General features: G+C 40.6%; 1 protein-coding gene across 6 annotated transcripts; it reads right to left on the bottom strand.

Moving 5' to 3' along the window:
* Nucleotides 1–1,243: 1,243 nt before the first annotated feature.
* On the bottom strand, nucleotides 1,244–21,742 carry LOC133464175 (eukaryotic translation initiation factor 2-alpha kinase 3-like). Of its 6 annotated transcripts, none has more exons than XM_061746215.1 (13): nucleotides 21,610–21,742; nucleotides 8,535–8,612; nucleotides 8,311–8,415; nucleotides 7,975–8,023; nucleotides 7,793–7,872; nucleotides 6,641–6,690; nucleotides 6,429–6,548; nucleotides 6,114–6,257; nucleotides 5,831–6,035; nucleotides 5,292–5,435; nucleotides 4,995–5,093; nucleotides 2,734–2,796; nucleotides 1,244–2,580 (listed from the first exon to the last, which is right to left on the bottom strand). In XM_061746215.1, the coding sequence occupies exons 4-13, from the start codon at nucleotides 8,006–8,008 to the stop codon at nucleotides 2,488–2,490; spliced, it is 1,032 nt and encodes a 343-aa protein (XP_061602199.1). In that variant the 5' UTR covers nucleotides 8,009–8,023; nucleotides 8,311–8,415; nucleotides 8,535–8,612; nucleotides 21,610–21,742; the 3' UTR covers nucleotides 1,244–2,487. The 6 variants fall into 6 exon arrangements, with proteins under 6 accessions (XP_061602199.1, XP_061602203.1, XP_061602202.1 ...); XM_061746219.1 differs by having other exon boundaries at nucleotides 8,540–8,612; XM_061746218.1 differs by having other exon boundaries at nucleotides 8,535–8,552.
* Nucleotides 21,743–22,705: the final 963 nt, after the last annotated feature.

The raw sequence follows: 22,705 nt of genomic DNA, 5'->3' as shown, positions 1-22,705 counted from the left end.
GTTGGTTTGGTTTTGGTCGGCTAACGTTAGCGGGCTTGCTAACGGCGCCGATGTTAGCTAACGCTAGTGACTTTTTGTTTTCAGTCTTTCTCTTCTCAGGTTTGCTCATTTTGGTTCGTTGATAACAACCAGAAGTTTCAATTAAAAGTAGCTGTCAAAATATGTCAAAATATGTGCAAATAACGTCTTTGCTCACCGTATTTAATTTAAAAGAAGCAGTTGGGTTTGCAGAGCTCAGGGAAAAGTGACTGCTCAGAGCGCCATCTTGGCTCCGCCCCCAGTCATATCCGATCTGAGTGTTTGGAGCTGTTCAGACTGACACGCATCTGCCCAAATGAGATATGGATCGGATATGAAACTACCTCCTGGAGGTGGTTTCGCTCTGGTTTGCAAAAATCGGATATCATGCGGTTTGGGACTGTTCAGACTTCAAAAGAGTCATCCAGTTTCAATCTGGATGGGCTAAAAATCGGATATTTGCCTGCAGTCTGAACGCGGTCTAAGTACTCTCTCAATAGCATTTGTTGGGGGCTTTTAAAAAAAAAACATAATTGAACAGTGAAAAATGTTGTTTACTGTTAAATATGTGTTTCCCCGACACTATAACCAACTATGATCAGATGATTTTTATTATGTTTCCACACAATAAAATTGAGGATCAATGAAGGGTCCTAACTTTTGTACTTTTTTGCCTTTTTAAATCAAATAAAACTTTATTTATAAAGCACTTTTCATACATAAAATGCAACACAAAGTGCTTTACATAAAACAAATAAACATAAAACGTATTAATGCCCTGCCCCCCTCCCCACACACACAGACAGACACAAGCCCACCACAATTCACCCAAGTTACACACACAGACACACATGCAGACACATGGTGCAGACATGGCTGAGCACAGAGGATCCAGGTGAGGAAACGGTAACAGGGAGCCGTCCACGTCAGGAGGTCTCATAGCTCGCAACTACAAGGGTTTCCTCCACAGAGACCATCCCGGCCCGGACGGATAGAGGAGTCCACACCACAGCGGTGAAACCGTGGTGCAGAGCTCCAGAACCATCCAGGCCAGAACCATCCCCAGGACCACCCCCTGCAGGCCAGAGTCACTCAAATCAAATCAAATCAAACTTTATTTTTAAAGCACCTTTCATACAAAAAAAATGTAACACAAAGTGCTTTTCATAAAACATAAACATAAAATGTATTAGTGCCCCCCCCCCCTCCCCCCACACACACACAGATAGACACACGCAGACACATGGTGCAGACATGGCTACTCCCAGCATGGAGGCTCCCCATGAGGAAAGGAAACACTGGAGATAAAAGCTACAAGAAAAGGAGGATAAAATACACTAATAGAGTTTAAAAAGTATAACATAACACAAAATCCTAAAAGTATGTGTAGAAAGCGAGACATTAAAAACTAAAAGATAAGACAGTAGAATGTATAAAATAGGCCATAAATAACGACTAAAACATTTAGATATAACATTGAGATAAAACAATGAAAATAAAATATGATAAAACAGGATAAACTAAAGATTAATATAAAACAGAGTAGTAAGATCCAATAAAAATAAGGGTGAGCATAAAAAATGTAAAAGAGTTAAATGAGTCAGTTAAAAGCCTGATTAAAGAGATGGGTCTTGAGCCTCTTTTTAAAAACATCAACAGTCTCTGCGGCCCTGAGGTTCTCCGGGAGGCTGTTCCACAATCGGGGACCATAAAAACTGAATGCCGCCTCCCCGTGTGTCCTGGTTCTGACTCTTGGTATCGTTAAAAGGCACCGGAGGACCTCAGGGTCCGCGAGGGTTGATAGGGTAAAAGTAGTGCAGACAAATAAGAAGGCCAAAGACCATTAAGACACTTAAAAACTAGTAAAGGAACCTTAAAATCAAATACAATACAATTGTAAATACAATTTTTCTGTTCAAAACTACTTAGCATGTCTAAACATTTTTCCCTTAACAACTGCAAAGACATTTCAAATTACAATATACAGTTTCAATTAACATATAACAAAAAACACAATAATGGATATCAACAGTACAATAAAATATGACCTCTAACAAATAACACCAAAGGCACGTTAAGTAGAACATGTAAGAATCACATAACTGACGCTGCATCCATTGTTTACATTGTGTACATGAGTAGAACCGGCATAGAAAAAGCCTACAGAACTGACCAAGACTACTGTACTGTAGAGGAGGCATTTCATACTCAAACACGGTTTTGCTAAAAAATATTTGTGCAGTGTTGGCCTAAAAATACAGTTATAATTTGAAATTCATATTTCCTGATTGCATGCACAAGCTAATTTTTCATGATTTCATCTCCTGCACATAAAAGTGCAATTTGTTAAAACATTTTCAAAGAAATTATATGAACATCCATCAAAATTTGTTTGCAAATCACAGGCGGTCTCCATGTGCTCATTTAGCATTTCAAAAGCTACCAGGAGAGTTTCAGATTGTCCCTTTTTCACTCAACACAATTTTCCAACTCCACCTTCAATGCATCTGCTGAAGGTCGTTCTTCTGGCTGCTCACACAGCAGCAACTTAATTATTCCACACTGAAAAATGATGAAGATTGTTTGAGAATTGCATATCTGTAAAATAAGAGCATCCATCCTCTGGCCGAAGCTCCACATAGGTTTTTATGCATATACATTTCAGTTTTCCAATTTATTTATCAGTTACTGAAGAAAAAACACAGGACAGCCTACCTCTTGGGGGAAAGTTTGTGAAAACTCTTCAGGAAACCTCTGGCTTCTTGCATCAGCAAATAACTGGTATACACACAGTCAGAAAGGATTAGATAGAACATTGTTTAGTTAATAAGTCATTTAAACTAAATTCTACTGAAATGTCCTATAAATAGTAAAAAGTTAATGACAGGTTAAAAGATTTAAAAGGCTCTTTCTGCATGTGATTCTGCTGTGATTAGACACCATGCAGAAAAGAAGCTAACTGCAGTTGGTTAGTTAGCACTCTGCTCATGGAAGATTTTAAATGTGAGCATGAGGTAACTTATTCATGATCACTTTTAATATAATTGTTATTTTTTTTAATACTAATTCACAAGAACTCAACTCTACATGGACAGCAATCCTTTTATAATCAACCTTGTTATAAACTAAACGATATTTGTTTAATCTGCTTACAAGAGTCCATGTCATATTTTATCTATACTTATATGTTTAGGAGCACAGTTTAATTAATTGCATGTACCTTTCCTGGGTTGCCTTGAATCCTACCTGTTTTTTTGCACTGTTTTTCTTTCTTTCCCGTACTGCACTACTTTTTATTTTTCATTCCAATGTATACTGTTTATATTTTGTAATAATACATTTTTTACTTTTTTTACCCTTTCCCTGCATGTGTGTGTTGAGTGTACTGCTGCTGCACAAAGAGAATTTCCCTATTGAGGGAGAAATAAAGGACAATCTCATCTAATATAATTGTCACCTCACAGGAAATTCCTTCTATGCTATGGATTAAATATCTGTAGTTTTCCCTTTAGGTGCGAGCACTCGCCCAGCAGAGTTTACTAAGGAATCCCTTCAAAATTTAACGCAAAATCAAACAGAAGCATCTTCCTCTGTCACTCTAACAACCAGAACATCTCCTCTTTGGTCTCCTTTTCTCCTTCCTGACTGCTCCACCATCACTCTATCAATGTATTTACTATCCTTCCTCTTATCCATCACTGTGGGAAACAAGACGGTGCTCAGTGCAGATCCTTGATACAGTCCCACTTCCACCTGAAACCCTCTGTTACGCCACCCAAGATGTTTAACAATTTAGATCAGGGGTTGGCAACCCAAAATGTTGAAAGAGCCATATTGGAGCAAAAACACAAAAAACAAATATGTCTGGAGCCGCAAAGAATGAAAAGTCTTGTATAAGCCTTAGAATGAAGGCAAATGGCGAAAGGAGAAATGTTGGGAAAAAAGTCAAAATGTCAAGAAAAAAGTGGAAATGTCGAGAAAAAAGTGGAAATGTTGAGAGAAAAGTCAAAATTTATAAATGTCGAGATCAAAAAGGAAAGGAAAAAGGAAGAAAAAAAGAGAAAAAAAGGAAAAAAGAAAAATAGAAGAAAAAAAAGAAAAAAAAGGAAAAAAAAATTCAAACATTTTTGAAAAAGCTCCAGGAGCCACTAGGGCGGTGCTAAAGAGCCACATGCGGCTCTAGAGCCGCGGGTTGCCGACCCCTGATTTAGATAAATATTCCCCTTTCTCTGCTAGATCCTCTCATATTTTATACCAGTACAGCATCAGAACCATCCGCCTTTCCATTCTTCATTCTCTTCAACTTCACTAAGTCTCGACACTTCTTTGTTTCCTGTTCCTCTGCCCTGATGACACACCTAGTCCCCTCCCACCACGGTCACAGAACAGAACACCTCTACCACCTCTGCAGACGCAGGGTCTCCCCGCTTCCCTTCCTTTAAAGGTTATTGAATGATTAGCAGTTTCTTAATAGGTCATGGACCTCCTCACACAAAATTAACTTTTATACAAACTGGTCTGTTTTCAAAAAGAGCTGCTCCACTGAAACGTCTCTACTGAGAGCACCGGGTCAATCCTCTCTTCCTGTCCATCTTGACCTATCTTCAGCCTTCGCTACAGCTAACCACAACATGCTGCTATCTACAACCGTGAAAAAACTAGGACCCCTTAATAAATATACAGTTCTTAAGAAATGTTTACATACCAATGTCTAATGTTGTTCTTCATTTCTCGAAAACAAAGTGATTATAGTGCAGATTCACATACATCAAAAACAAACCTTTTTTTACCCATTAAATAAATGTTGTCAACATAGATGTGTATTCTTACTGAGGAAAACGTTAGCACACCCTTCTCCCCCTCTTTGGCTGACATAACTTCAGGGGGAGGCTTGTCCACATGTTGTGTTACAAGATCTTCTTATTTTTCTAGTTTTGTTTATTTTTGTTTCATGCTTTTCTTAATGGCAAACTCACCTTTGCTCTTTCATGGCCAGATGAAATTTTCCAAAGAAGTTCAAAGAAGATCAGCCCCAAAGCAAACATGTCCACTTTCTGGTCGTATGTATCGGTCATCTGTAATAGAAATATAGTTCATATATTTTCAGTGAAGGGATCTTTGCATGTATCTGGAACTAAACTGTAAAACGATACTTGGCAGGTGGATTGCTGAAATATTTTAACTTAGTAGTTTTGTGTGAGTTTAAAAAAATACAAACACCTGCATTTAAAAAAAATTAGATACTTGTGTCATTATTCAGTAAACAGTCTCACTTGTTCAGGAGCCATATAAGATCTGGTTCCTTGTTCTTTTGTCCTCTTCATCAGGTTGCCGTCATCATCCTCAATTTCTGTAGCCACCAAACCAAAGTCCCCAATCTTCACCACGTCATCCTTTCCAAACATGATATTGGCGGGCTGGTCATTGAAAAGTAAGAACAGCAATTAAAACCAGAGAACATGAAACTAATGCAAAAAAAACACAAAAGCCACGTGAAGCAGGTTGCTCAGGGATCTTTCTCCATTTCCCAAAAACAAAAAAATACATAGTTCAGTCTGACACTAAATTTCTGAAGACTTAAATAGTCAAAATATTCAACTTTTTCAATGAAATGTGGACTGATGACTTTGCTGACCCTATGAGGTTAATTACTTTCTGTGTTTTGTAGGCCAGATCAGGTTCCCTTTCTCATCCAATCTCAACAAATTCATACTGACACCTCTCTGACACAGATTCACTGTCCTTTAACAGAAAACACAGTAAGAGTGTCGTGGAGTACTATTATATTTGTGAGTAAAACCACAAAACCCACCTTTAGGTCCCTGTGAATGCAGTTCTTAGAGTGAATGTACTCAACTCCACTGACAATTTGTTGGAGAATGGAAAGACTTTGTGCTCTTCTCTGTGAGTCTTGCAGAGTAGTCTCATTCCTATTTTTTATCCAGTGTTTAAGTGTTTCAGAGCAACATAATTCCATCATTATATAGAGGTACTCTGGACGCGAGTTACTGTTAGACCTACAGAAAAGAGAAAAAAAATAAGGATTTGGTTGTCATTCTGTAATAAACTACCTTTCATGAGGGGAAAAGACTTACTTAGAGGAGCTGGAGCTGAAGCCGGAGCTGGAGCCGGAGCCGAAGTTGCTTCGATATTTTGAATCCTCCATCCAGCAGTCATAGTATCTGACAACGTTCGGGTGTTGGAGGTCTGATAAGGCCTTTGCCTCTCGCTGAGCCTTTCTGATCAAAGAATAAAAAAATGAAAATCTTATTGATGAAACATTGAAAGCATCCTTCTTGTAAGGTATCTATTTGTGAAATATTAGCATCCTTATCCATAAAAGACAAGCACATAACTTTTATGGAAATAATTTCTAAGCAGCGTAGGGGTGGAGACCTACTATTACTTACTCTGTTGCACGGACAATCTTAACGGCATATTGCTTGTCCAAGAGCTTTTTTCTTGCAGTGAAAACACGACCAAAGCCTCCTTTGCCGAGCTTTCCAGTAACATCAAAGTCTGATGTAAATCTACAGACATGAAAACAACGATGAAGGTAAGAGTCATGACTGCTCATCAGTGTTATTCTTCTAGTGCAATTACAGAAAACACTTTTCCATACCTTGAACCGGTTGAGGTACTTCTTATATTTTCATTGTTCTTGAATTTATCCTTAGAAAACAAAAAAAAAAACATTTTAAAGTTTTATTCTAAATGTAAAGAGGGGTAGTTGCAACTCTCTTTGGAACCTAAAAACCAGGTTAGAAATCTTGAGGTAGTATCTGAACTTAAACAAGCCAACAGCTTTTTATAATCTAAAAACATCGGCAGAATCAAAGGAATATTGTCTAAACCAGATTTAGAAAGACGTGTTAATTTCCAGCAGGTTAGACTACTGTAGCAGCCTGCTCGCTGGGCTGTAAGACAGCTACGGATGTACTGCATCCTGGTCCAGTCCTGACTAGAGCCAGCAAACAACACCATATTAGTCCAGTTCTCAGGTCTCTGCACTGGCTTCCTGTCGCTCAGGGAATAGACTTTTAAACAGTTTTGCTTGTGTACAAGTGTCTTCATGGATTAGCACCAAACTACATACATGACATGTTAGAGCCATATGAACCAACTCCGACTCTGAGAACCTCAGAAAGTGGTCTCCTGCTGGTGCACCAGAGTCAGGACTAAATAAGCTGAAGCTGCGTTTCAGCTTCATGTTCTGAAAATCTGGAACAGTCTTCCAGACGATGTGAGACAGGCCTCAACTCTACACTGAAGGTGCAACACTACTGAGACCCGTGCACACCCATCCGTTAGGTCAGACCTTTGTGATTACGTTTGATCAGGGTCAGCAAAAAACCCTAGCCCTCCTGTGAAACGCTGCCAGCATCATCAACTACTACGACCAAATTAGGAAGGTTTTGTGTAAAGTTATCTGAACCTCTCGTTATCTGGCAGATTTAAGTTCAGACCTACACAAGAAATATTTCCAGAGCACGTATGTTCAACTGTACCCAAACTTTGTGACGTTTGATCCTTACATTTTTCTTGCATTACATATATTATAATATTGTGAAAATATTGTCAAAACATAGTGTTTTCTTATAAATTTCTTCTTACATTTGTTCCTGAAATAATACAGAATAATTGGTATACTGTGTTTTAACTTCAATAAGCTTTATTTTTTATTCTTTTACTAAGAAAACATGCAAGGATATACATGAATGAACCTCAACTTAAGCGTCTCATATTTACAGGAATTTTGAAAGTAATGACAAACCTGATCACTGGAGGGATCCAACGAGACAGTCATTGGAATGTCACTACTAGTTGTCTGGCCTTCTGATGAACTTTCAAGAGCTTATAATAGGAAAAAGTTCAGCATGTTAAATTTCTCAGGAATTATTAACAAAGTGTGAGCTTAAAAACCGTTTTAATATCAAATCCATTAAAAGGACTCACAGTGAATTTTGTGTGGGGGTGTTTGACGATCCATTTTCTCTTGACTGAACTGCCTGGGAAACATATAAGACACAAAAATGTGTTTGATTGTCATGCGGTTGATATATTCCAATGGTTTTATTGTACTGTACAATTAATCACTTGTGTGTTTTATGTCATCAGAATCTTTTATTTAGTTAGTATAAAATACAGCTTCTTCTACTCAGAATCATTAACAATTGTAATCTTTACTGAACACTGAACACAGCAGTCTGAGTGATATTTTTCTATCACTCACTCTACTGTATATCTATGAATTGCTAATTCTAGTAATGGGATTAATCAGATAATTTCTACTTGCCTGCTATAGTGGGAGTAGGGGAGGGATATTGAAGACTATTTCTATACTTATACGTAGATTCTGTTTAACTATGAGGGAACAGACCGGGACTTGGCCAACAACTGAAATGCACAAAAAAATATATTACAGCACAACCCTATCAGATCACTAATAATACAGAGCCATGCTCCATTTTGTAAGTCAATATTTGACAACAAAGGGTTAAGAACACGTCATTTACCTCACCGTCTAGTTGTTCCTGAAGAGCAGACCAGACCAGTTTATGTGCATAGCAGGGCAAGGCAAGGCAAGTTTAGTTCTATAGCAACAACAAGGTGGTTCAAAGTGCTTTACAAAGAAAATTAAATTAAAACATTCATAAAAAGCATGATTTAGAAAAATTTTAACCAAAAAGAAAGAAATACGAACAATAAATGAAATCAGTAGTTAAAATGGGATTAAGATTTGGAACTGCAGATTTAGAGCTTCATTAAAAGGCAGCTGAAAATTCATGTGTCTTCAACCTGGATTTAATACACTTGTGTTTAAGCTGATTAAGCTGATCTGAGGGTTTCTGGGAGTTTGTTCCAGACAGGGAACAAACTCCATGTCTGGAGTACATCAACAGGTCTACTATCTCAAGTTTAAATATGAAATTACTAACAAATCAATGAAGTTTATTACATAGCAGACAGACGAGTTAATAGAGGCGTGGTCGACTGACAATGGAGTGAGTCGTACTTTCGAGCAGCTCCGCTCTTAATGGTATATAATTGATACTTTGAGGAACTTAATCGCAATAATTCCATATGCCACATGCCCTAAAGTATGTCTAAGGACCACACGAACCGCAGATATCCCACTAGAACGCCTATCGCTGCCCAAAATAGTGAGTCAGTTGAAGTCAGAAGTTTGCCGAGTGGAAAACTAGCTAGCCAAACAACGGATGCTAATATGGCTGCCAGCCAGGCAGAGGCAGCTAACGTGGTGACTAGCCCCACTAATGCCGACCTGTTGGACGCTATTCATAGGCTACAGGGCTCACTGGAAACCAAAATCACCGTGGTTTCCAACAACCTGTGCTCCGTGCAGACTACACTGTCCACGGTGATCGACAAGGTGCGGGACATCGAGGTAACTGTAGCTAGCCACGACGCGCGGCTAGCAGCCCAGGACGCCAAGATCAAAGCACTTCAAGCCGCCCACGACGACACACGCAAGGCCATGCTGGCTAACGAGCTGAGATCGAGACGTTTCAACATTAGGCTCGGGCCGATCGCCGAGGGAAAAGAAAAATTAGACGCCACGGGCTTCGTCTCCAGGCTAATTCCTAGTCTACTTGGGCCCGAGCATTTTCCTGATGGAGTGCGCGTCGACGTAGCACACAGGGTTGGCCCAAAACCTGAGAGAGGAGGTCGCATCAGGGCCATCATCGCTAGGATACATTATCTTGATGTGAAACAGCTGATAATCAAGCTGGCTGCCAAGCAGGCCCCCCTCAGCTACAACGGCACAAGGGTGTCTATATTCCCGGATCTACCGACGTCAACGTTCCAACAACGCAAGAAGTTCTACGAGGTCCGGGGAAGGTGCAAGGCTGCAGGGCTGCAGTCTGGCTTCGTGGGGACGCGCGAGACCCGGCTTCGCATCACTCGGGATGGAACCACGCGGTACTTCGACACCCCCGGGGCGGCGGACGCCTTCCTGGACGCGGCGCGGGTCATTGAGGACGGCGTGGGAGTCCGGGGGGGTGACGGGGCCGTTGGCGGCGCGCCCGCGGGCGGCGACCTGGATGTAGGTGATATTGGATCTATGGCGGTTTCTGCAGCTGGAGACGGTAACGTTATCGTTGAAGACGCGGACAACGAAGAGGGCCAGTGATTACGGGTTTTATTCTTGTTTTTTTTTTTTTTTGGGCTTTCTGGCGGTGGCTGAAGACTAAAGGTATGTGATATTAGTTTACAGAACCATTGGTGCTCCGACCAAATGTGAGTGAAGTGCCTCTTCAAGACTCTGTTTTTCCTTTTTTTTTCCTGCACTGACTTTTATCCTACGCGCTTATTGACTTTACAGGCACGGTAGCCCGGCTGATCTTACTGCCGCTGCGGTTTCTAGTTTCAAAACATAGCCGGGCTGCGGGATGCCTCTACGTTTTTTCTTGGACTATATTGGTCATTCGTTTAGCTCGTAGCATCGCTGCCATGTTATTTTATTCATCTTTGAGTAAGCTGGACTGTTATGTGGTTTCTCACGTTTCTCCGCCATTTCCAAGTGTGTGTGTGTGTGTGTGTGTGTGTGTGTGTGTGTGTGTGTGTGTGTGCGCGCGTGTACTTGCTTGTGCGCGTGAGCGGATGTCTGTGCGGCTGAATGCGTGTGCAGCAATGTTGTTATAACTATATGGTTTACTTTGGAATGCCTGGGGGGCTGGCCAAGATGGCGACCGGTACAGACGCAAGTCTTCGTGGCTGAGCAGTGCATTGCACCTCTATCCCTTAACATCATTTTTTGACTTCATATATGATACTTTAAACACACCCAAACTATGTGTTAATAATACCCACGTTACTTCAACTCCGACTCTCCAGCTAATATCAAGTTAGTTGCCTCTGCCTTTGCCGGATAGCAGCCGTCGTCGCGCAGCTAAGCTAAAAATAGCCACACGTGCTACTGTGATTGTGGAGCGCCACTTCTCATCTGAACAAGATGCCAAAAGAACAAGGAACGAAACGGAAAGACAAAGAACCAACTGTCTCCAAAAAAGGTATGATTTTTGGAGTGCCTCCAACTTTAAATGCTCACATGACACAAGCGAGCTCCTCAACTGAAAACTCAACTGCAGCACCTGTTGATACTGAACATGACTATACAGTCTCTGGAAATGGCCCTTCTCTGCCTGAATCTGCTCCCAATACCCCAGTGAAACCAAAAGAAAAAAAACAGAAAACTGAGATATCTCTCGCAGACTTGCAGACCAATATTGTTGCTGCAATCAATGTTCGTGCTGATAACCTGGAAGACATGATCACCAGGAATACTGTGGGCATTGAAGCCCTGAAGAAGTCTGTTGATTTTGCCTTCGCAGAGGTTGAATCATTAAAAACTGATATGAAAGTGGTCAAAACTGCTAGTGAAAAACATGACCAACAAATAGCAGATCTGCAACTCAAGCTTAATGAAGCTGAAAGGTACGGGCGGAGATGGAACCTCAGACTCCGTGGTGTTCCCGAGGGAAATGATGAAGACATTAAATCCAAGGTTGTCAATATCTGCTGTGCTGTGGTACCTGCCTCTCAGCAAAAAATTATAGATGACATTGACATTGTTCATCGTCTAGGAAGATACCAGGGGACTTCAAACAGGCACAGGACGACTATTATCCGTTTTACAAACAGATCTACAAGAGACCTTCTGTGGAGGATGGCAAAAAAGAGCGAGTACCTGAAAAATAACAAGCTGAGGTTCGCTGAAGACCTGACTTCTGATGACAAAGCAACACGAAACAAGCTGTGGCCCATTATTGAAGCTGCAAAGAGAGAAGGGAAAAGGGCACACTTCGCAGGCACCCGTGTCATCATTGAGGGAAAGGAGGTACGTCCCGAACAACTTTTTCTGACCCAGATGGACACATCACCCGCTGGTGCCGCTTCTCGCTCCGAAAACTCCCAGGGACATCCATGACAAACTCATATCCTTCAAGTTTAAGGAAGTGGGAGGAAAATATAAGTCCTATTTGATTTGGAGGTGCTCTTTTCCCTATATATTTTTTTTTTTCTAATTCATCATCTTTCCACCTTCAAGTTTCTTGTTCTGTTCTCCGTGGGTTTTTCTTTTTATTACATTCCAAATTGAAATGATATTTAGGGGGGAAAAAAAAGTAAGTAATAATAATTTTCACATTTGCATCTGAGCAGTCAACTAAGGGCCGCTAAAGACACTATTGAGCTCATGTCATCAGGATGCAGATTGTGGCTTGTGATGATGTGACGGTGGGAAAAAATGTTTTTCTTTTATTTATTTATTTATTTATTTATTTTATTTTTATATATATTTATATTTTTTTTTAATTTTAATTTAATTTAATTTAATTTACTTTGGAATGCCTGCGTAGTTGCGCGTGTGGCTGTCTTCTTTCTGATCACAGCAGAGCCTGGGTTTTCATGCTAAGTTACCGGTGCACTGTCTGATTTAATTGGTTGCTGAGAGTGGGGGCGTGAGTGGGCGTGACTGTGTGTGTGGGTGAACCTGTTTGCGCCTGAACACTGGACTGTTATTGTCAATGGTGTATGCCAGCCTGTGGGAGAATGTGAATGTAAGGTTAAGCATGCACTCCTTGCTATTTACTTTGATTATTGCTATTTATTTTTTGCCATACGTTTTCTTTACGTTCAAACTCTGCAAATGGTTTAGTTCAATCTACTTCTTTTGCTATTTTTTATTCTTTTTATTTTTATATATTTTATTATTATTATTATTATTATTATTATTATTATTATTATTATTATTATTATTATTATTATTATTATTACCATTAATTTTTGATTAACTATTTTATTTATTTTTATTGTTTATTTATTTGTTTTAATTTATTTATCTTCCCCTACACCTTCGTTCCTTAAGCACAACCAGTCTTTATTTAACTTTAACTTTATTAACATATATAGCATATTTTAACGGTATTATAACTCTAAACCTGTTCCTTCCTATCGCTCGTTTTGTAATAATTCGACTTGTGATTTCTGTCACTACTGCTACTGTGATTTTTAATATTAATATTTTTTATTCTCCCCCCCCTTCTTTTTTTTTTCTTTCTTCCTCTTCTCTTTACATTATATTAGTTATTTATCTATGCTATTTCGTTCAGTAATGTTTGATTATCCTTCTAATATGCTTGTTTGTGGCGCTGCTACCTTCTATTCTTAAATTTAGGCTTCTAGTTAACGTGGTTACAAAGGGCTGTCTGCCATTGTGCTGGTTGTTGTCTTTGTCTTGTATATGTGTGGATGTTGGGATTTGGCCGGGGAACTCAGGGGGACCTACGTTCGGTCTAGCTTAGTGCAGTTTATGCTATAGGTTCCATTAGCCCAAGGCTGATGTCATCTTGCGTTAGGAGTCGGTGGCTTGCACTTCACTTTATGTTCCTGGAGGCCAACATGTGCTTACTGTCCAGAAAGCCAGAACCTGCACCTATCGTGCTGTTATAGGTTCTCTCGCCGTTTTACCGCTATTACAACTGTTTCTATTATCACTTTTTATTTAAACCGCATTTGTCTTTGTTTCTGAGGCAATTGTGGGATGGGGTGCCCCACTTAAAGGGCTCTCTATAGGCCTGTCTTTTGTTCGATCGAGCGAGCCGTTCGCTCCGTATATCCGTTACTGTGGACTTTGGTTACTTGTGGCTATTTTGAGGCAACACCACATATACTTACGGTTAATATTCCTCACACTGCTTTTATTATAGAGCGGGGTAGTAGGGGGAGGATACTATGCCCTGTATAGTACTAGGGAGGTTAGAGTTGGGCTCCGTAAGGGTTAGTCCCTCTGTTAGGGGTGGGGGGTGGTGGACGGGGTGGTGGTGTGTTTTGTGTTTCTTGTTCTGTGTTGCTGGCTGGGGGGGTTTGTGTGCCTTCCGGGGGAGGGTGAGTGCGGTGCCGGGGAGCGGCGTTGCCGTTAACTGTGTCAATGACACATAAAAATGTAAACAGTCCGACCAGCGGAGCCCTAAGGTTCATAAGTTGGAACGTTAGAGGGTTGGGAAATCCAGTTAAGAGAGCGAAGGTTCTGGCGCATTTAAAATCAATACAACCAGATGTCATATTTTTGCAGGAGACGCATGCTAAACGTAACACTCCATCAGTTCTTAGAGCCAATTGGTTAGGCCAGGCATATCATGCTAATTTTGGAGCGAAAGCCAGGGGTGTAGCTATACTGTTTCGGAAAAATGTACCATTCACTCACTCTGTAACTATATCCGATAATGAAGGTAGGTATCTAATACTTCAAGGTCAATTGGCTTCTACGCATGTTACACTAGTGAATATTTATGGTCCTAATTTTGACAGCCCTGAGTTCTTTCAAAAACTGTTTAATCGTATTCCAGATGCTCACTCCACTCATATCCTGATAGCAGGCGACGCTAACTTGTCTGATGGACCCAATATTGGACAGGAGCTCAGCTCTCCCGTATCCTCAATCAAAAGCTAGTGGCCGACTAAAAGTCTTGTTGGAAAGCTCAAATATTGTAGACATCTGGCGTTTACTTAACCCCACGGGCAGAGAATACTCGTTTTATAGTCCTGTACATAAATCATCAAGCCGTATTGACTACTTTTTTATTGATTCGAAATTTTTGCCGGCGGTTACGGACAGCACTTATCGTCCAATTTTAGTATCGGATCACAGTCCAGTGACTCTGGATCTACATTTTGCGGAACTCGATAACAGAACTAATAGGTCTTGGCGGTTTGATCCTCTTCTCCTTAAAGACGAAGTCTTCCAGAAAGAAATGGCGAGTAACATTTCCCATTTCTTGGACGCAAATGATAATGGCGAGGTTGGTGACTCGGTTCTGTGGGAGTCATGTAAAGCTGTCATGAGAGGACGTATTATTGCTCATGCGGCCGCCAAACGAAAATTGCAAGAAGCTTCTCTGAGGGATATTGAAGCCACCTTAATACGGTTAAATAAAGAATATGTAGATAACCCGTCGTCCGAATTATTGGGTAAAATCACAAAACTACGGTATGACTTTAATACAATTTTAACAAAAAAAGTCTGTTCTCAACTGTTAAATTATAGGCAGCAAATCTTCGAGATCGGTGATAAACCACATAAATTACTAGCCAGACTGCTGAAACATTCACAAGCCTCTCAGTCCATTCGTTCAGTCAAAAATAAAAGCGGAAGACTGGTAACCACACCGAAGGATATTAATAAATGCTTTGAGGAATTTTATCGAGATCTATATAGCTCAAAGACTTCGAGCAGTCAGGGAACGATTGACGACTTCCTGGATGACTGTGATCTTCCCTCCTTAGATGAGGAAGCTGTAGCTGCCTTGGATGCGGATATCACAATAGGGGAAGTCGAAATGGCTATTGCACAATCGCCCAACAATAAGGCTCCTGGCCCGGACGGCTTTGGAGCCGAATACTATAAGGCTTTTAAGAGCTCCTTAGCGCCGTTAATGCTTCGTATGTTCAATCACTCCAGAGAGCAGGGATCTATGCCTAGAGGGGCGTACCTCGGGAGGATATCACTTATACTTAAGAAGGATCGAGATCCTTCGCTAGCCTCCTCTTACAGACCTATCTCCCTTCTGCCAGTTGAATCTAAGATCTTGAGTAAAATACTGGCGTCGCGCCTAAAAGAACATATTACCAAAATCATTCATCCGGACCAGACTGGTTTCATGCCGGACAGACATATTCAGTTCAATATGAGAAGGCTCTTTAACTTAATGTATAGCCCCATGCGGGCTTCGGAAGATGCAATCGTTATTTCGTTAGACGCGGAGAAAGCGTTTGATCAGATTGAGCACCCGTATATGTTGTCTGTTTTGTCCAGGTTTGGTTTCGGCGAAGCGTTCATTAACTGGATGCGTATTATATATCGGGAACCAGCGGCTACAGTAGTCACCAATCGAACCGAATCGGCCCCCTTCAGACTATTTCGGGGGACTAGGCAGGGGGACCCGATATCTCCATACATTTTCGCTCTTGCGCTGGAACCCCTGGCCTCCCGCATACGTTCTAGCGAGGCTATACGTCCAATAGTGCAAAATGGCACTGTACACAAAATATCAGCGTACGCTGACGACGTGGTTCTATATATTTCCGACCCAAAAACCTCCATTCCACCCTTACTGAACCTCATTAATGAGTTTGGTGCCTTCTCCGGTTACCGTATCAACTGGTCCAAGAGCGAATTGATGCCTTTATCTGAGGTCGTAGTCGTAGACATGTCTCACTTGGAGTCCACTCCCTTCAAAATAGTGTTGCACAAATTTAAAAGTTTGGGTATTATAGTGACGTCTAAACTAGATCAGCTGCTGAAGTTAAACTGGGCGGACAAGATGAAGCAACTGAAAAGCAATATTGAATTTTGGAAAACTTTGCCCATTTCCATGGCAGGGCGCATAAACGCAATCAAAATGGTTACATTACCAAGATTCCTGTATATTTTTCAGTCACTCCCAGTGAGTATTCCGCAATACTACTTTAAGAATTTGGACTCTGTGATCTCTGCCTTCATCTGGTTCGATAAAGCTCCAAGAATAAAGATGTCGCATCTTATCAAGCGTAAGGATGAAGGGGGCTTTGGCCTCCCTCATTTTAGACAATATTACTTTGCGGCTCACTGGAACTTTCTGGCTCACTGGTATGACTGTTATGTCGGCAATAGCATAGAGAATATGCCTTCTTGGCTGCGGTTGGAACACCTATCATGCGTAAACACTAGTCTTCCTGCATTGTTAAACGCCCCCGTCAAATTTAACAAAACAGTATTTAATTGTAACCCGATCATCCAAAACTTGTTGAAGGTTTGGTCTCAATTACTTTCATTTGTGAAAGCCCCTAAAATGTATTTACACACGCCCATATGCGGCAACCACGCCTTTAAACCGGGTTTGACTGACTTTGTGTTCAGAACATGGAGAGACAAGGGCATCGACTCGTTAGATAATTTTTATATCAAAGATCAGTTTGTTTCCTTTCAACAGCTTAGAGAAATGTACCAGCTGCCGATCACGCATCATTTCAGGTTCTTTCAGATCAGAGACTTTTTTAGATCCCATCTTGATAATTTTGAACAGAAAACACTTCATCCTGTTTTAGACTGCCTTATGGATATCCTACCCTTTGGTGAGGGTGCGGTCTCCGAGTTTATGATACCCTGCAGAATATCTCTAGCCCATCATCATCTCACCTCCAGCAGCTGTGGCAAGCAGACTTAGGTGTAGACATTCCGGAAGATATGTGGGAAGAATGCATTGACAATGTTCATAGGAGTTCCATTAACATCAGGCATTCTTTAATCCAATTTAAAATAATCCACAGGCTACACTTCTCTCCGGTTAAATTGCATAAAATTCACAATGGTTCTCCTATGTGCTGCAAGTGTATCACTGAGGAAGGCACTTTGGCTCACTTATTTATTCGCTGTCGTAAATTACAAGCCTTCTGGAGTGGCATTTTTGATTTCATGTCTAAAGCATTTCGGAGAGATTTTCCCCCTGAACCGCTGACGGCGCTGTTTGGCGTTGTGGAACGGGGCTGGGCACGGAACAAGTTTGAACGCCAGGCAGTTAGGCTTGCTACTCTAGTGGCCAGGAAGTTAATACTCCAGTTCTGGAAATCGGAGAGCCCTCCCACTGTTGAAATGTGGATAAAGGAGCTAGGGAATGTTATTCATCTAGAAAGTATCAGATTTGTTCTCTCCGACAGGGTGCCACAGTTTGAGAAAATATGGGCCCCTTTACTTTCTATGATCGCAGGGTTGAAATAGTGTATCTCTCTACTCTTCTCCGCTGGCTCGGCTGTTATATGATTTGACTTGTACAATTGTGGGCTGCGTCCGCTCCTGGTGCCGTCCGTCTGACCTAGGCAGGTACATGCTCCCTCCAGCCAGTTGTCTATGTTTTTGTCTCTGTCTTCAGTTTTGTCCTTGTCTTCGTCTTTGTCTCTGTCTTTGTCTTTGTCTTAGTGAGCGTGTCTTTGTCTTTGTCTCTGTCCTGGTCTGATTGTGGTCTAACGTGTATGTTTGTTAGGTGTTTCTTTCTTTTGCTTTTCTTTATTTTAATCTGTTTGAATACCACTACTGTAACCACTCCTGAACGTTTCTCTTTTATTGTTGACATATGACTTGTATTTTTCACTTTTTCAATTGTAAAAATCTCTGAAAAATTTAATAAACAGACTTTAAAAAAAAAAAAGACAGACGAGTTAAATAAGTCTTTAAAATGTATATTATATACCGGTACATATATTTGTATCAACCCAATCCTGTAAATAGAGTGAATGGTTCCTTTTAGTGATACATTCGTTGTTCCAGATGATGGATTTATGCAGAGAAAAATTACGTGAATAACAGTTTCCACGTTAACAATGCTTGTTGATCAAATCTGGACTTAACTGGTAACTTTGAGAGACTATAATTGCCTGACAACAAGAACTGAATACCTCCAACCTTCTTGAATATATTGTGGTGGGATGAAATGCCATGGTTCTGGAGCTTTTAAGCATTCTTTTAGCTATTTGACCATAAATGTATAATTCAAGTCCATGAAGTGCAGTAGATCAAAACCACCTTTATCCTTAAGTCCAGAAAGCCATGATTTCTTCAGATGATGGTTCTTATTTATCCATACAAAGTTAAAAAACATGATAATAATATCCTTACATGTGAAGTCATGTACATTGAGAGAAAGGGCTGGGTACACGAATCTGGAAAAACCCTCTGCATAAGTCAAAAAGGACTCTTCCTAAACTTGATAAGTCTCGTTTAAACCATAAAGTTAATATAGTTTTAGTTTTTACCATTTTGGGAAAGAAATTAACAAACATAAATACCAAGATATGGACAGGAATATCATATAAAATTCCACATTCTTATCAAGTTTCTGTACCATGACATTTACTGTACTTCTACCTGCAGCGTATTAATGGCATCAGACCTCATGTTAGTAAAAGCAAGATAGTTTATAGTTTATATTATAATACACACGTGCCTTTTTTAGGGGGGAAATTATACTACACATGACTATAATCTCCTCTAAGAACCATGTGTGCTCCCTTGTATTTCAATTTAAGAGCTTCAAGTTTCATACATAATTGTGTAAACATAGTTTTTGCCCTGAGTTGTTTTATTATAATTATACAAATTACAAACTATGAAAATGGAGTTATTCGATTTGAAAACCAAAATAATTAATCTACCCTCGTCTGAAGATAATGATTCAATGATGTTAACTTTAAATTTGTTAAGGAATATGGCTACACGGTATACTATATCAATCTCTTTTTTTTTTTACGATGTAACGACATTTTGCTACTTAATTTTTTAATTCATGTGTATCTTTTTGTCAGGTCTATTTTTAATATTTTATTTACGTTACCTCCACCCTGCTTCCACCTCACCATAGGGCTGGGCGATATGGCCTTTTATTAATATCTCGATATTTTTAGCCCATGTCACGATACACGATATATATCTCGATATTTTGCCTTAGCCTTGAATTAACACTTTGATGCTACAATCACACCAGTATGATGATTCTATATGTCTACATTAAAACATTCTTGTTCATACTGCATTAATATATGCTAATTTTAAACTTTCAAATAAGTCAAATTTACCAAAACTGTATTTATTAAACAGTTACTAAGCAGTGAGTGGCACAAACATAAAAAGTGTCATTTCAAAACAGAAAGTGCATGTTGCATCTCTCTGATCCCCGTCTGAAGAACATCTGCTAAGAACATGTTCTGGTCCTGGTTTTACCTGGTTTCACCTGGATTTACCAGGATGAGCTGCTCTGAGCAGGACGGCCCTTAGAGCACCTTTATATTAAGACTAATTGTAGGTGCAGGGACTGCAATGTTTCATCCTCTCCTCCTTTAATTTGCATCACTTTCACTTACTTTTAGAAATATGACGTCATATAGTCTTGTTTGACTTTGTTTCGATGATAGTGATTGATTTCATGTGGCGACATTTAAGCAACACTAGGTGACGTTTCTCAGCTGTGGAAGAGAAAAGCCTGGATTATGGTTCCGCGTTAAATCAACGCAGAACCTACACCGTACGGTACGGCGTAGGTTACGCGGCGACGCACCCTTACGCCGTAGGCACTGCGTTGGTGTAACGCGGACCATAAATCCGTCTAAAGGCTCGGCTGCGCGTGTCGCGCTGAGAGGCTCCTCGGCTCTCCGGAGAGCCGGCGCATTGTGCGAGGAGAAAACATCCCCTCCCGTCTTTACTAAACCGGTTTGCTTTGAAAAGAGTCCGTTGCACGTAGCAACCGCGCAGATGAACTCACGGCGCAAACAGGCGAGTTTGGGAAAGTTAAAGCGGGGTGGAAGTGAGCGGCGGTCCCGGACAGCAGCGCTGACACCAGCAGCTGGTCGGGGGCCAATGATAATGCACACACGACAGCACGTGACTGACGTGTGTAACAGGGTGCGCTTGTTTTATGTCTCAGAGAAGGAGAGACGAGACGGGACGAGACGAGAGAGTGAGAAAAGCCTGTAATTTAATGCCCGCAGCTAAAAGCAAATGTATTCATGTAGTCATTTTGTACATCGCACAGAGTAGAAGCCGAGATACATCGCCTATACTCGATATATCGCCAGAGGTGGACAGAGTACTCGACCCCAGTACTTGAGTAAGAGTACAAATACTACTGGTCAAAATTGACTCCGTTACAAGTAAAAGTAGCTCAGTCAAAATATTACTCGAGTAAGAGTAGAAAAGTACTTGCTTTTAAAGGTACTTAAGTAGGCTATCCAAAAGTAAATGCTTTTAAATTTACTTTGAGTAAAAGTAAGAGTAAGAGTAAGAGTAAATTTCTTATTTTCCACATCAGTAAATTACTATATTTTTCCTAAATTAATTTAAGGATCTTTTAACTCTTGTTTTTCTAAGAATTCGATGTTGAGTTGTTGAAAGCAGAGACGTAGTTCTGCTTCGGCAGAAACAATAAACATTTGAAAATAAATGTCTGTGGTTTGTCTGTGCCCTCGTTTTTTACTCGGTCGAACTCAAACATTGAGTTAAGATACGGCCAAGGATTTTGTGAAAGTCCCTGCTCCGAGTCCGGCTCATTATCAGACTCAGACGACTCAGCGGATTGTCTTTCTTCTCCTGACGCAGGCGTAGCCATTGTTGCGGCTCTGTCTTGACTTGTTGCGGCTCTGTCTTGACAAACGCAGGCTACTTGGCGGTATCGTTTTGAGGATGCTTGACATATTTCCGCTTTCCGTACATCCCAGTGGAGAGCGTGCACTGTGATAGGTCTCCTCCTTTGACAAAAACAGCTTGTGTCCAATAGGATTTTAGGGAAGAAGAAAAAAGAGCAGACCTGAAAGTAAAGAGTACTTTTCAGCCTTCCTAGAAATTTACTCGAGTAAAAGTAAAAATATTTGTCTTGGAAATGTATTCAAGTAAGAGTAATAAGTAACAAAGAAATCTAATACTCAAGTAAAGTACAAATCCTCTGGATATGTACTTAAGTACAGTACTCAAGTAAATTTGCTCCGTTACTGTCCACCACTGCGCCCAGCCCTACCTCACCATACAGGAAAAGTTTTTCCACTCACGTTTTGATGGGTCACGGACTTCAAGGCTGCTTTCCCTGCGCACTTCTGCAGTAGACCAACGCAGCTCCTCTCAGTCACAACCAGGGAACTTCCGTACTGATGCCAGCGCGGAAGTAACACCAGTTTCAGTGGGACTGGAGCCTGGAGGCTGGCTTTACACCACACATAGGGAAACGAGCATTTATGGCCCCACCTCTTTCAATAAATCTTCTTCATGTGATTCAGACTCAGGAGGTGGTGATCTATTTTTAGTTTTATTTGCAGCGTTTGATGAAATCTTCTGCTGTGGTTTTTTCGTGTCCTTTGAAAAGCCTCTTATTTGTTCCCCACCCTTTTTCCTCCTCCATCTGTCTTGTTATAGGTATAAAGTTAGGAAGGTAGTATTCCTCTTTCCCCTGGTAGCAATATCCACAATCCTAGGCTTAGGGGTAGGGAATGACCACACATCCTTAGCAGGGACGTGCAGAGACCTTTGGAGGGGCAGGTCCTGAAATTTAAAAAGGGGCACATGGAACACGACTAACACTTTCCGACAATAACATTCAGGATAACAGAATGTATTAGAGCAACCCATATTTATAAAGGGTGTAACATGGGTGTTCTCTCTCTCTCCTCAATGTCACAGAACCTGCAGAGTTTATTTACAGCTTGGAGTGCTTCTTTTGAGATGCTTGCTGCTAATTTTATACGCTTGCAAATTTGTGAGAAATCCTAATAAAGCAGTAACGGGTACTCATCATTGCCCATGACTTCATCTTCTTATGTTTGTTACATAAATGATGGAATAGTAAAAAGAGGATATGCTGTTGTTCATCTGGAGCTGTATTTGCCTAGTAGCAAAACCACAATGATCTGAGGATTTTATGTCTTTACACACAGAAAAGAAAAGGGAAAAAAGAGAGAGGAATGGACTGGTATCACCTCAGAACAAATGTCCGTGTTTTAAAGACATACCTTTTTTAACAACGATTCCAAACAACCACCTCCGCACTTTTTCTGATCCTTTTGTCACCTAGTCAGTGGTCATCCCTGATGCAACCAACTGAAAATGATCAATCTTTGTCTCCACCACCGCTTTAAGTAGAGAAACGTTTTT

This window comes from Cololabis saira, chromosome 17 (genome assembly GCF_033807715.1).
Source record: "Cololabis saira isolate AMF1-May2022 chromosome 17, fColSai1.1, whole genome shotgun sequence".
NCBI classification, from domain to species: Eukaryota; Metazoa; Chordata; class Actinopteri; order Beloniformes; family Belonidae; genus Cololabis; species Cololabis saira.
The sequence above is the reverse complement of the archived record's forward strand: the minus strand, read 5'-3'. Positions and strand labels throughout refer to the sequence as shown.

Excerpts from the sequence above, each read along its gene's own strand:
- LOC133464175 (XM_061746215.1), bottom strand. The coding sequence starts at position 8,008 with ATGGATCGTCAAACACCCCCACACAAAATTCACT. Across the intron at positions 6,691-7,792 it reads TGGATCCCTCCAGTGATCAG|GATAAATTCAAGAACAATGA; the intron begins GTTTGTCATTAC and ends TTGTTTTCTAAG. Across the intron at positions 5,436-5,830 it reads GCATTCACAGGGACCTAAAG|CCCGCCAATATCATGTTTGG; the intron begins GTGGGTTTTGTG and ends TTCAATGACCAG.